Below are 15187 nucleotides of genomic sequence, written 5' to 3'. Positions count from 1 at the left end.
ACTCCTACCTCAGCTTTATGTATAGCACATCCTAAATATATAGATTTATATTCTTTTTTTTTTGTCTTGCTTACGTGAAATCTTGGATCAAAGATTAAGGACTTGAGTTGAGTTAACCCAAAAATTTATATTTCTTTTGTTCTTAGGAGTGTTAAGGTGTAATGTGATTTATACTTTTAAGAAAGCAGTATCTTGACTAACCCACTTTCTGTGCAAGTGTATACTTGGCATGTAATTTGAAAATTCATAAATAAATAAAAAACAGTATTAAATTAGTTAAATAAAAAAGATATTACTTTATTTCCTTTATGGTTTTGTTTTATTTCTAAATTTTTTGAGTAAAACTTGGTGGCTTGACTACGAGGGAAATGCTTTGAAGGGAGGCTATTATTTGGAAGTTGACTATAGATGTTGTCAAATAAAATTATGAAGGTGATTTTGAAAGGAGTTTCCACATGTAAAGACCTTTTTACATGTAAGATTACCCCAGGAATTGTACAACAGTAGCAAGAAGACATACTTTTAGGTGATCCACATGTGGGTGTGCTCTGGGGTAGGGTCACAATTTAGGCAGTTTTTTAATAAAATATGCACATGTGAATTTCTATTGTTTCACAGCAGATTATTCTGATATAGAATAATAATAAAAGTATATTCATAGTGCCATTTGAATACATTATGAATAATGTATAAGTTAAACATTTACCACAGTTTTTATATCTGTAAATAGAACTCCTAAAAGCAGGATATCTTGCAATTTGAGCCCCTACTTGGTTTTTTGTATTTTAAAAATTGCTCATCATCCTTAACATTTTTCTCTTACCTATATATAAGCAAAACATTCAACATATTAAAGCTTTTGATATTCTTCTGTATATGTAGTATATGCAATAACCATCTATCAGTCATGTCGAATAATAGTCCCATAGGATAATGGTGTGGACATGCCAAAGATGATCTGTGTATATGAGCAATCTTGAGACCACCAAGCACTCATATAAGAAATGATGTACAAAGCAGGCCCCTTGTGCTTCTCTGCCTTTATCCCCCACCATCCTACTGAAATAAAACTAAAGTACCAACTTCCATTTGCCATGTACAACATATGTTAGACTGGACCTTATCCATTTTGTGAATCTTAATAGGTGTCCAATAAAAATAACGAGTGTGTTGTTGACGCAGATTGACTACATTGAATTGTATTATTTCACCAATAGTTGTGTATTTAATTCTGTGGCCCAAACAGATTGTAATTAAGAATGCTATAAAACATACAGTATGTGAATTTCAATCCCTAATTTACCCCAGCTGGTGGAAACTGCTGGTCTGGAAGAGATAATGTGCCCAGAGGGGATCTGGCTGTCACCTTTGCAAGAGTAGCAGTGGAGACTCATAGAAGTGACATTCAGCTCTTGTGCTCTTACTACCGTTCCTTGTCATCCACAGATTCTGATGTCTCTGTCAAAGAAGAATTAGATCCTGACCAAGTCCAGAGTGATGAGGCTGAATCCGAGATGTCACCAACTAAATCCCCAACCACACCTAAACCCGTAAGGGGCAAAAGCGCTTCAGGTGAGGAACAGGACAGAGAAAAGTGCTGAGTGAAGAGGGCAATAATCTAATTTCCCATTCTCTGGGATCAATAGCATGAAATGTTGCTACCATTTGGGTTTCTGCCAGGTACTGTGACCTAGATTGGCCACTTTTGAAAACAGGATCCTGGGCTAGATGGACCCTTGGTTTGACCCAGGATGGCTCTTCTTATGTTCCTGGGGGGAAGCCATTATTTGCCCTGGAATCAGTAGCATGCAATGGTGCTACTTGATAGAACATTATCATTCCAAGCAGGCAAATGGGATAAATGTTTAACCAACTTTATTTCAAACGCACTTTCTTATCAAACTTTTAGGAAGTAAATTAAAACTTATCTCTTTGATAAATTTCTCCGACACTATTTCTGCCTTGATGCATTTTAAAAATACTTCCAGATAAATTTGATTAATCTTAACATGTCAATGTAATTTTGAAAGTTTTTTTGTAATATCGCTGTATACAGTCTCTTCCTTTGTAAATCACTTTTAACTGTTTGTGGTACTGCGGTATATAAAAATAAAATTATTATTACTCTGAGATTCTACTTGGAATCTTCTCCTATTGTTTGAGATTCTGCCTGGAATCTTGCCACTCTTCCAGATTCCGGAATTTTGCTAATCTTTGAGATTCTGGAATGTTGCTACCATTTGGGTTTCTGCCAGGTACTTGTGATCTGGATTGGCCACTGTAGAAACAGGATCCTGGGCTAGAAGGACCCTTGGTTTGACCCAGGATGGCTCTTCTTATGTTCCTATAGATTACATAAGTGAAGCCACTATTTGCCCTGGAATCTGTAGCTTGTAATGTTACTACTCTGAGATTCTACTTGGAATCTTCTCCTATTGTTTGAGATTCTTCCTGGAATGTTGCTAATCTTTCAGATTCTGAAATGTTGCTCCCATTTGGGTTTCTACTAGGTACTTGTGACATAGATTGACCACTGTAGAAACGGGATGCTGGGCTAGATGAACCATTTACTATTATTTTCTGATTCTAGATTCTCTGTGTTCATCCCATGCTTTTTTGAACTCCGTTAATATTTTCTTCTCCACCACCTCTCTCGGGAGCGCATTCCAGGAATCCACCACCCTCTCCGTAAAGTAGAACTTCCTAACATTGCCTTTGAATCTACCACCCCTCAACCTCAAATTATGACCTCTGGTTTTACCATTTTCCTTCCTCTGGAAAAGATTTTGTTCTACATTAATACCTTTCAAGTATTTGAACGTTTGAATCATATCTCCTCTGTCCTTCCTTTCCTCTAAGGTATACATATTCAGAGCTTCCAGTCTCTCCTCATACATCTTTTGTCGCAAACCTCCTATCATTTTTGTCGCTCTCCTTTGGACCGCTTCAAGCCTTTTTGTGTCCTTCGCCAGATACAGTCTCCATAACTGAACACAATACTCAAAGTGGGGCTTCACCAACGACCTGTCCAGGGGCATCAACACCTTTGTTCTTCTACTGGTTATACCTCTCTTTATACAGCCCAGTATCCTTCTGGCAACAGCCACCGCTTTGTCGCACTGTTTTTTTCTCCTTTAGATCTTCGGATACTATCACCCCAAGGTCCCTCTCCCTATCCGTGCATATCAGCCTCTCCCCTCCCAGCATATACGGCTCCTTCCGATCATTAATCACCAAAAGCATTACTCTGCATTTCTTTGCATTGAATTTTAGTTGCCAGATTTTAGACCATTCCTCTAACTTTTGTAGAACCTTTTTCATGTTTTCCACTCCCTCCTCGGTGTCTACTCTGTTACAAATCTTGGTATCATCCGCAAAAAGGCAAACTTTTCCTTCTACCCCTTCAGCGATGTCACATATTGAACAGGATCTGCCCCAGCACCGAACCCTGAGGGACTCCACTACTCACCTTTCCTTCCTCTGAGCGACTCCCATTAGCCACCACCCTCTGGCGTCTGTCCGTCAACCAGTTTCTAATCCAGTTCTCCACTTTGGGTCCTAACTTCAGCCCTTCAAGTTTGTTCAAGAGCCTCCTATGAGGAACCATGTCAAAGGCTTTGCTGAAATCTAAATAAATTACATCTAGCATATGTCCTTGATCCAGTTCTCTGCTCACCCAATCAAAATATTCAATCAGGTTCATTTGGCATGATTTACCTTTAGTAAAGTCATGTTGCCTCGGATTGTGTAACCCATTAGATTCTGGGAAGTTCACTATTCTTTCTTTCAGCAACACTTCCATTATTTTTCCAACCACTGAAGTGAGGCTTACTGGCCTATAGTTTCCCACTTCATCCCTATGACCACTTTTGTGACTAGGAACCACATCCGCTCTCCTCCAAGCCCCAGGAACCACTCCCGTTTCCAGAGATTAGTTGAACAAGTCTTTAATAGGACCTGCCAGAACAACGCTGAGCTCACTCAGTATCCTGGAATGGATCCCGCTTCATCCCTATGACCACTTTTGTGACTAGGAACCACATCCGCTCTCCTCCAAGCCCCAGGAACCACTCCCGTTTCCAGAGATTAGTTGAACAAGTCTTTAATAGGACCTGCCAGAACAACGCTGAGCTCACTCAGTATCCTGGAATGGATCCCGCTTCATCCCTATGACCACTTTTGTGACTAGGAACCACATCCGCTCTCCTCCAAGCCCCAGGAACCACTCCCGTTTCCAGAGATTAGTTGAACAAGTCTTTAATAGGACCTGCCAGAACAACGCTGAGCTCACTCAGTATCCTGGAATGGATCCCGCTTCATCCCTATGACCACTTTTGTGACTAGGAACCACATCCGCTCTCCTCCAAGCCCCAGGAACCACTCCCGTTTCCAGAGATTAGTTGAACAAGTCTTTAATAGGACCTGCCAGAACAACGCTGAGCTCACTCAGTATCCTGGAATGGATCCCGCTTCATCCCTATGACCACTTTTGTGACTAGGAACCACATCCGCTCTCCTCCAAGCCCCAGGAACCACTCCCGTTTCCAGAGATTAGTTGAACAAGTCTTTAATAGGACCTGCCAGAACAACGCTGAGCTCACTCAGTATCCTGGAATGGATCCCGCTTCATCCCTATGACCACTTTTGTGACTAGGAACCACATCCGCTCTCCTCCAAGCCCCAGGAACCACTCCCGTTTCCAGAGATTAGTTGAACAAGTCTTTAATAGGACCTGCCAGAACAACGCTGAGCTCACTCAGTATCCTGGAATGGATCCCGCTTCATCCCTATGACCACTTTTGTGACTAGGAACCACATCCGCTCTCCTCCAAGCCCCAGGAACCACTCCCGTTTCCAGAGATTAGTTGAACAAGTCTTTAATAGGACCTGCCAGAACAACGCTGAGCTCACTCAGTATCCTGGAATGGATCCCGCTTCATCCCTATGACCACTTTTGTGACTAGGAACCACATCCGCTCTCCTCCAAGCCCCAGGAACCACTCCCGTTTCCAGAGATTAGTTGAACAAGTCTTTAATAGGACCTGCCAGAACAACGCTGAGCTCACTCAGTATCCTGGAATGGATCCCGCTTCATCCCTATGACCACTTTTGTGACTAGGAACCACATCCGCTCTCCTCCAAGCCCCAGGAACCACTCCCGTTTCCAGAGATTAGTTGAACAAGTCTTTAATAGGACCTGCCAGAACAACGCTGAGCTCACTCAGTATCCTGGAATGGATCCCGCTTCATCCCTATGACCACTTTTGTGACTAGGAACCACATCCGCTCTCCTCCAAGCCCCAGGAACCACTCCCGTTTCCAGAGATTAGTTGAACAAGTCTTTAATAGGACCTGCCAGAACAACGCTGAGCTCACTCAGTATCCTGGAATGGATCCCGCTTCATCCCTATGACCACTTTTGTGACTAGGAACCACATCCGCTCTCCTCCAAGCCCCAGGAACCACTCCCGTTTCCAGAGATTAGTTGAACAAGTCTTTAATAGGACCTGCCAGAACAACGCTGAGCTCACTCAGTATCCTGGAATGGATCCCGCTTCATCCCTATGACCACTTTTGTGACTAGGAACCACATCCGCTCTCCTCCAAGCCCCAGGAACCACTCCCGTTTCCAGAGATTAGTTGAACAAGTCTTTAATAGGACCTGCCAGAACAACGCTGAGCTCACTCAGTATCCTGGAATGGATCCCGCTTCATCCCTATGACCACTTTTGTGACTAGGAACCACATCCGCTCTCCTCCAAGCCCCAGGAACCACTCCCGTTTCCAGAGATTAGTTGAACAAGTCTTTAATAGGACCTGCCAGAACAACGCTGAGCTCACTCAGTATCCTGGAATGGATCCCGCTTCATCCCTATGACCACTTTTGTGACTAGGAACCACATCCGCTCTCCTCCAAGCCCCAGGAACCACTCCCGTTTCCAGAGATTAGTTGAACAAGTCTTTAATAGGACCTGCCAGAACAACGCTGAGCTCACTCAGTATCCTGGAATGGATCCCGCTTCATCCCTATGACCACTTTTGTGACTAGGAACCACATCCGCTCTCCTCCAAGCCCCAGGAACCACTCCCGTTTCCAGAGATTAGTTGAACAAGTCTTTAATAGGACCTGCCAGAACAACGCTGAGCTCACTCAGTATCCTGGAATGGATCCCGCTTCATCCCTATGACCACTTTTGTGACTAGGAACCACATCCGCTCTCCTCCAAGCCCCAGGAACCACTCCCGTTTCCAGAGATTAGTTGAACAAGTCTTTAATAGGACCTGCCAGAACAACGCTGAGCTCACTCAGTATCCTGGAATGGATCCTGTTCAGTCCCATCGCTTTGTCCACCTTCAGTTTTTCAAGTTGTTCATAAATACTTTCCTCCATGAACGGAGCAGGATCTACTCCATTTTCTAGTGTAACTTTGCCAGACAATCTTGGTCCTTCTCCAGGTTTTTCTTCCGTGAACACAGAACAGAAGTATTTGTTTAACACGTTTCCCTTTTCCTCATCACTCTCCACATATCGGTTCCCAGCATCTTTTAGTTTAGCAATTCCATTTTTCATCTTCCTCCTTTCACTAATATATCTGAAAAAATTTTTGTCTCCCTTTTTAACATTTGTAGCCATTTGCTCTTCCGCCTGCACTTTCACAAGGTGTATCTCCCTCTTGGCTTCTTTCAGTTTCACCCGGTAGTCCTTTCTGTACTCTTCTTCTTGGGGGGGGGAGTGGGGGAGTTATATTTCAGGAATGCCAACTCTTTTGCCTTTATTTTCTCTGCCACTAGTTTAGAGAACTACGTCGGTTTTTTTTTTCTCTTGTTTTTATTTATTTTCTTCACATAAAGTTCCGTAGCCGTTTTTATAGCTCCTTTCAGCTTAGACCACTGTTTTTCCACTTCTCTTATGTCCTCCCATCCTAACAGTTCTTTCTTTAGGTACTCTCCCATTTTATTAAAGTCCCTACATTTGAAATCTAGGACTTTTAGTATCGTGCGGCCGCCCTCCACTTTAGCCATTATATCAAATCAAAACATTTGATGATCGCTACTTCCTAGGTGAGCACCCACTTGAACATTAGATATACTCTCTCCATTTGTGAGGACCAGATTGGCTATGATTTTTACCAAAAAGTAATGTTTTGAACTTGGTTGGGTTAAGAACTATTCTGTTGTGTGCAAGCCTTGTGGTCAAGTGTTTTAACTTATTATTGATGGTGGAGATGTGGGTTTTGTCAGAAGGATCTATGGTGCATAAATCTAGGTGGTAAAGTCTAATGACTGAAGAATAGTTAAGAATGGAGATAAATAGATATTAAAGAGCATGGGAAAGATAATAGATCCTTGAGGAACTCCCGAGGGAAGAGTGAAATCTTGAGAGATGGTAATGGAACTTGGCCTCTAACTCTTTACCTTGGGTTTTGACTCTTTTTAGCCTCTGGGTACTAGGACCAAGGTTTTGACTTGTTCCTTTCTCTGGATTTTGGGACTTAAGCTTTGATTATCTCCAGCCCTTAAGGGCATTAAATTTCGTCCCACCCTGCATCTTGGGAATCTGGATTGAAACATGTTTCTCTCTTTTCTTTCACAGATTTTTCATTGTTTTCCTATAATAATGGAATGGTTATGACATCTTGCCGGGATCATGATAGTACACGCAGTGGCCTGTCTGCTGCCTCTGCATTTGCCATAGCAACTGCAGGGGCTAATGAGGGCACCCCTACCAAGGAAAAGTATCGACGAATGTCCCTGGCCAGTGCAGGTAGCTTTCCCTGGAGTTGCAAAGCTAAACCTGGGGAGTTCTTCGTAGAGGAGCATCCTGGTAACATGCTGTGTATGTATTCCTTCCTATGCCATGCTAGGTGTCTTATTTTTGCATGAGCAAAGCCTCCCTCCACCTGCAGTACTGAGGCCAACACTTCTGAAGCCAGAAGACCCCCTTTCTTCAAATTTACAGATTTGCTTTTCAGGGCAGTTCTATAACGGGGGTTACCAGGAATGCACAGAAAAAGTCCAAAGAGCAGCTTATACAAACCACCTGTTTCGACATACGCATGTAAGGTCTCCTCTTATTCAGCTGTGCTAAGCAGTAGTGCGTGTTTACTGCAGCTTAAAAGGACTTACTGTGGGATTTTTATTGAATTCTTTATTGCAAACATGTATTACCTGCATTATCCAATGGTTCTAAACTGGGTACAGTAAAAAAACAAAAACAAAACCCAAAACAACAAAAAACACCCAATAAAATACAAATAAACAAACATAGACTCACTAAGAATCACATGAAATCATCAAATGATTTTCTTTACAAAGTCACAGCCTCACTCACTATTTTAAATGCTACTTCTTGTCACAGGTAAGCAGAGGGATGTGCTGAGGTGTCCCACGGTAAGTTCCGAACGCGCCCTTGCAAACCCATGTGCTAAATCATTTTTCTGAATTTTCTTGGAGGGGGCCTTGACAGTGGCCATGCACTCACTGAATAGCACGAGATTACTGTGTGAGCCTTACTAATGGTCGCATGCTAAAGGCAGCATCAGTGCATGAATATTCATTTGAAAAATGGGAAAGCGGCCATTTTGTAGCAGCAGTAAAGATGGCCTTAGCATCTGGAAAAGACCCGGGTCAGGGCAAACTAACACAGCTTGGTAAACAGACATGGGTAGGTGCATAAAATTGTGCATGTTTATAGCGAGTGTAAGTGTTCCCACCTAAATCATACGCATGCATCTATAAGGAAAAGTAGGTGTCAGCCTTCCTTCACAGAATAAGATTGGAATACGACTAACCCAATCCACCTCAACCAGGCACAGGAGAACCCACTCACTATTCACACACCCACCAACCAAAAATGTTAAACGAGGAAAATTATATGACAACCTAATAGCCATCAAAGCAGCTAAACTGGACAGACAAATCACCACTCTGTTGTCATCGACCACAGACTACAAAACCTTCAAGAAAGATACTAAAACCCTACTCTTCAAAAAATACATAAAACCTATCCAACATGACCAGTTCCTACCCAAACCCCACCTATCCACTCTATACCCTTAATATACTCTAATATGCCCCCAACTACCCAACTAATGCTAAATGCCTCTATTTACCCAACACTTACCACCTTAGATCTCGACAACTCTCTGGTAATTCTTATTACCCAAACATTTATCACCTTAAGATCTCGACAACTCTTTGGTAATTCATATGTAACTCTTACGACATCTCTTATGCTACTCCTGTAAACTTTTATGTAATTTCTGAAAACGTTTATGTAATCCGCCTTGAACCGCAAGGTATTGGCGGAATAGAAATCACTAATATAATGTAATGCCATCTTGGCCCTTTTGTAGAACTGTCCTCTTTGTCTTGTTGCATTACATTCATCCTCTAGGCTTTTCCCTCCCTTCAGACGTATTTCACATACACTCATCTACCCTTAGGAATGTTCCTTTACTTTCCCTTCCCTGGTGTGTACAAACTAAATGCTTCTCTGCTTTCAATGTCAATTGATATTTCTCTTCTTTCCTCTACTCTTTGCAAAACTCACAGGTTTTCCTCCAGATCAGAGGAATGGGGACAAAGAGTTTGTTATTCGCAGAGCAGCTACCAACAGAGTCTTGAATGTCTTGAGACACTGGGTGTCCAAACACGCTCAGGTATGTGTCATAATCTCAAGCAGGTTCTTCAATTACAGGTATATGTCACACCTCCAAATGAGTAGCCAAAAAAATTCAAATATATGTCAGGGGCATAGCCAGACACCCAATTTTTGGCAAACCGGAGCCCAAAGTGGGTGGACATGAGAACACTGCACAACATCTCTTCCTCTTCCCCCCCAGGTGATCGTGGGTCTCTTAAGTCCATTTCCCAAACCCCCCTCCCCGTACCTTTTAAATCCTTTAGTTCTTCAAAGCTATGGAACCGAATGACATCCATCTCAGGATATTTAGGGAGTTTAGGGAGGTTCTGGCGAGTCCTCTTAAAGATCTGTTCAATAAATCTTTGACTGTAGCTCTTACTCCTGATAAAATTTGGCTTTTGAGAATGTGTTATAAAAATAAGCAAAAAGAATTCTTAGGCTGTAAAATACAAATGTTCCCAGACTTAGCAAGGGATACACAAAGGCGTAGAAGAGAATTTCTATTATTAAAACCTGGTGTCTTAGCTTTAGGGGCTACCTTTTTTCTTTGCCATCCATGCAAGTGTGTTATTCATTATAAAACACAGAAATTTGTTTTCTTTGAGCCACTCCAATTGACGACATTCCTATCCCTATCTCGTCTGGAGAAGGATGAAAATTAGATGCCTTAACCTCTGTTAGCTAATCAGTTTCATATAGGAAGTATTTTCCCTTTTTTTTTTCCTCACTGTAATTTACATTTTGGATCTCATTGAGGACTTGAGAAGATTCAAGTTAACTATTTGTTATTGCTTTGTAAGGATTGATTAATATATTTTTTTTTCTATGCCTTGAACCTTCTTTCTGTACAAGTTAATCTTGAATGTATAATTTGAAAACTTATAAATAAATAAATAAAATCTTTGGAGAGGTTCCATGGGATTGGAGAAAAGTAGATGAGGTTCCTCTTCACAAAAGTGGTGACAGAGAAATGGAAAACTACCAGCTGGTAAGTCTCACTTTGGTTATTGGAAAAGTAATTGAAGCATTGCTGAAGGAAAGGATAGTGAATTTCCTAGAATCCAATGGGTTACGAGATCCAAGACAACATGGTTTTACTAAAGGTAAATTGTGCCAAATGAATATGGATTGAGGACGTGCACTAGATATAATTAGATTTCATCAAAGCCTTTGACATTGTTCCTCCTAGGAGGCTCTTGAATAAACTTGACAGGGTGAAGTTAGGATCCAAAGTGGTGAACTGGATTAGAAACTGGTTGACAGATAGATGCCAGAGGGAGGTGGTTAATGGAATTCACTCAGAGGAAGGAAAGATGAGAAGTGGAGTGCCTCAAGTATTGATGCTGGGGCCGATTTGTTCAATATATTTGTGAGGGACATTGCCAAAGGGTTAGATGGCAATGAGGATGATATCAAGATTTAAAACAGAGTGGACACCTCGGAGGGAGTGGAAAACAATCTACAAAAGTTAGAAGAATAGTCTAATGTTTGACAATTAAAATTCATTGCAAAGAAGTGCAGAATGATGCAAGATAGGAAGTAGGTGCGAGATTTCTGCAGAGTACCATTGGGGTTTGTTGTTTCTCCGCCGTTTGTGTACTGATTTAATGTAGAGGCTTGTCGCTTCATGTATGGTAGATTTCAGGGATGACCACATAGCTTCCACATCATCAGTCGTAGCTTGGTTCTGCAGTGTCCGGTGGACAAAATCTCCCATGCTTTCGAAGTCAGTGCCTCGGAAGTTGAGTACTTTTGTTTTCGTGTTTGATCTAGGGAAACCTTTCCTGAGGTAGAACCACACCATGTTGTGGTCGCTGGAGGCTAGCGTATCTTCTACCGAGACCTTCGAGACGCTATCCCCGTTGGTGAGTACCAGGTCCAGGATCGCCTGGGCCCTAGTGGGTTCCAATACCATTTGTTTGAGTCATGCTCCCTTTATGGATGTTAACAGTCTCCTGCTGCCGCTGGTTGTTGCTGAGTATGAGTTCCAATCTGCGTAAGGCATGTTGAAGTCCCCTAGCAGAACAGCATCTCCCCGTAGAGTGATATTCTCTATGTCTTCAATTAATTTGGAGTCTTTGTCTTCCAGTTGTCTTGGAGGTCTATATACTACACCAAGATACTACACCAAGATACAGGAGGAGTGGCTTGGTCAGAAGATGGCTAAATAGGAGACACATCCGAGACACATGATGGCAGAGTAGTTGGAGTTAAAAGCTGAATCAGAGGTTCTGACAGAGGTTGTTGCTGAGAAGGTGAAGCAAGCTGGTTGGCACCAGGAGGTGATGAGTACTAGGAAGAGAATGAACCCCATATTTAGATTCCAAGAATTGCCTCTACAACTCTGTAAAAAACCGGATGAGGCTGAGGAGTTAGAACTTTTGTAGGAACAATAGGAGCTACCATAGAGGCCCTGCAGTCTGAAAGAGGTGGAGGCAAAGGAGAGAGATGATAGAGCTTCTGTAAACATTTTGGAGGAGAACTGGAGATAAGAACATAAGAAGTTGCCCCCGCTGAGTCAGACCAGAGGTCCATCTTGCTCAACGGTCCGCTCCCGCGGCGGCCCATCAGGCCTAGTGCCTGAACAGTGGTCCCTGATTAATTTTGTAACTTACCTCTAATCCCATCCCTATAATCTACCTCTACTCTTATCTGTACCCCTCAATCCCTTTGTCTTCCAAGTACCTATCCAAAGCTTCTTTGAACCCCTGTAGCGTGCTCCTGTTTATCACATCCTCTGGTAGCGCGTTCCATGTATCTACCACCCTCTGTGTGAAAAAGAACTTCCTGGCGTTTGTTCTAAACCTCTCCCCTTTCAATTTCTCTGAGTGCCCCCTTGTACTTATTGATCCCCTTAATTTGAAAAATCTGTCCCTGTCTATTTTTTCTATGCCCTTCATGATCTTGAAGGTTTCTATCATGTCTCCTCTAAGTCTCCGCTTTTCCAGGGAGAAAAACCCTAGCTTTTTCAGTCTGTCAGTATATGAGAGGTCCTCCATGCCCTTTATTAGCTGTATGCTTTAGTGCCTTTCTGGCTTTGTGCATCGCAGTAGGAGGGGACGGTGTGAGCCGGCATCAATATCGATGATGAAGTTAATGGACTAGAGCTTCGGGCTGCAGCATGTTATGTGACAGGAGGAGAGCTGGATGTCGATGAACGGTCCCGGTATTGATAGCTCTAGTGTCGATGCATGCTCTCACTGAGTGACATCGATGTCCATGATCCCTGGAGCAACGTCGATGCCCCTCCTCTCTTGATCGATGTCGATGGTTCTCCTCTTTTTAGCAATGTCTGATGGCTATGATGCTGCTGAGCACTCGGGACAGGAGAATTCTCCCTGAATTGAAACGTGGGCTGCTTCACTGCCGAAGATTCAGAGGGTAAACCTCATCTTTTGATTTTTTGGACAGATTTTAAAGCCAGCAACAGAACAGTCAGAATTAAACCCCATTAGAACCGGTAAGACAGAGTCAGAGCCACTGGGACAGGCATAAGCTGGGTCTTGCAGCAAAATTTTTTATTTCTGTTCTCTAGACTTACAGAATCACCATGTAAGGATGGCACAGTGATGACAATCCTTCAAATTATGCTGAGACCACAGACACTGGAAATATGTCTTGGAGATCAGTGATGGACATTATCGTGGCACAAGCCGAACATTTCTTGAAACTGGGTTTCTTGTCCATCTCGTATTTGTAGAAATAGGTAAAGTAGACAAGGGCTTTTTTGGCTTCTGACTGCTATGGTGGTTGAAAAATAACTGAAGGGATTGTCTAGTTCAAATAGATACATTCGGGTGGGAACCTAGTATGCATGCTCAGAAACCTTGTAAGGGGACAGATTCAAAACCAATGCTAGGAAGTTCTTCTTGGTGGACACCTGGGATGCGCTTCCAGAGGGTGTGATAGGACAGAGTATGGTATTAGGGTTCAAGAAGGAATTGGACAGTTTTCTGAAGGAAAAGGGGATAAAGGACTACTACACAGGTCCTGGACCTGTTGGGCCGCCGCGCGAGCAGACTGCTGGACACGATGGACCTCTGGTCTGACCCAGAAGAGGCACTTCTTATGTTATGTTCTTATGTTGATCAGCGCCGCCAGCTGTGACGTCACCCATACGTGTGGCTGTTGCCTATCCTGCTTGTCCATGGAGACTGAGAGAGCATAGGATGAAGTTAAGAGGCTCAGAAAGGATGGCAGATGTTTCTAGGATTCTCTCTTACCTGATCTACACTATGCATAATTTTGTAAGCCTCATTCATATCTTCCCTGAGCCTCACTGCATTTGTCTACATTAAATTTCATCTGCCATTTGTTGGGGACATGTTGGGTATGGGGTGTTTTGTAGCTTTTCATAAGGAAATGTTGATAAACACTTTGATCATCTGCCATTTGGATTCCCAGCCTTCCAATTTCCTAAGGTCTTCCTGCATAAAGTCTATTTTACTCACTTATGACCTGGACTGGAAACCGGATACTGGGCTTCAGCCTGTCCCAGTATTACTATTATTATTTATTGACTTGATATACCGCTTACACCAATCAATAACGTTAAATCATGCAAATGAAAAGAACTCCGTTCAATAAAAGGAAAGACGTCATATATCCAAGTTCAAGCACACAAATAAAACAATTAATAAATGAATTCTGGCATCAGTCTTCAGCTGAAACCATCTACCAGCATCACCCCCCTGTCATCGGTGGAAAAAATAAAGAAAAAACTGAAATGAGGAAAGGACTGTTCTGCCCTTATAAGGTCAGGGAAGGAATTTAATAGAGAAGGGGTAAAAAAAAAAAAAAAAAGCCGTATGTCTCTCACGGGGATTGAACATAGGTTCAGGTATGCTACCCCTCTCCCCCCACCCCCGACACACACAGGCCAACACTCATGCTTGAGGTGTTCCCACCTCTTCATATCAAATCTGTTTTGTTCACTTGCTGGCTGCTGCTTTTTTTCTCTTTCTCTCCTCCTCTTCACTTCCAACTTCCTTGTCTCGTTTCCATTATTTAATTCTTCTTCTCCCTCTCTTTCCTTCTATCTTAGGATTTTGAAGGTAATGAGGATCTGAAATGCAGAGTAATTAACTTCCTGGAAGATGTCATTCATGACCCAGAGCTGTTAACACAGGAACGAAAAGCAGCAGCCAATATAATCAGGTAAGAACATGTGAAAGTGAGAGAAATCAGCAACCAAGCACTTATCTCTGTATACTCGTATGAGGACTACGTACCCAATACACTAACATATGGCAGTATATCGTATATACTCGAATATAAACCGAGATTTTTGGGCCACAAAAAAATAGCCCAAAAATGGCTTACATTTGACCTATGCATGAATACTTCTGTAACGGGTTTAAAAATATTAAAATTTAAACCTACCTTGGCTGTGGGGAATGTAGTCGTGCGGCAGGGGCAGTCTTGACATGTGAGGCAGGCAGCTGATTCCTCCCAACAGCAGTTGCGGCAGTCATCCATGATGTTTGCCAGCTGCTGGGAGGAGTCAGCGGCACAGCTCTGCCTTCAGTTCTGGTCCTGCTA

At 42.6% G+C, this 15187-nt stretch overlaps 1 protein-coding gene across 1 annotated transcript in view; it reads left to right on the top strand.

Annotated features, from left to right (window-relative positions):
- Positions 1–15187, top strand: part of RASGRF1 (Ras protein specific guanine nucleotide releasing factor 1) — a 131533-nt gene that overhangs the window by 91235 nt on the left and 25111 nt on the right. Inside the window, exons 16-19 of the mRNA XM_033919863.1 lie at positions 1447–1572; positions 7595–7765; positions 9556–9662; positions 14691–14803. Coding sequence (XP_033775754.1) covers positions 1447–1572; positions 7595–7765; positions 9556–9662; positions 14691–14803 — 517 coding nt within the window. The remainder of the gene's footprint in view (positions 1–1446; positions 1573–7594; positions 7766–9555; positions 9663–14690; positions 14804–15187) is intronic.

The sequence above is a fragment of the Geotrypetes seraphini genome, chromosome 14, assembly GCF_902459505.1.
Source record: "Geotrypetes seraphini chromosome 14, aGeoSer1.1, whole genome shotgun sequence".
Classification (NCBI taxonomy): Eukaryota; Metazoa; Chordata; class Amphibia; order Gymnophiona; family Dermophiidae; genus Geotrypetes; species Geotrypetes seraphini.
This window is presented reverse-complemented; position numbering and strand designations above follow the sequence as displayed.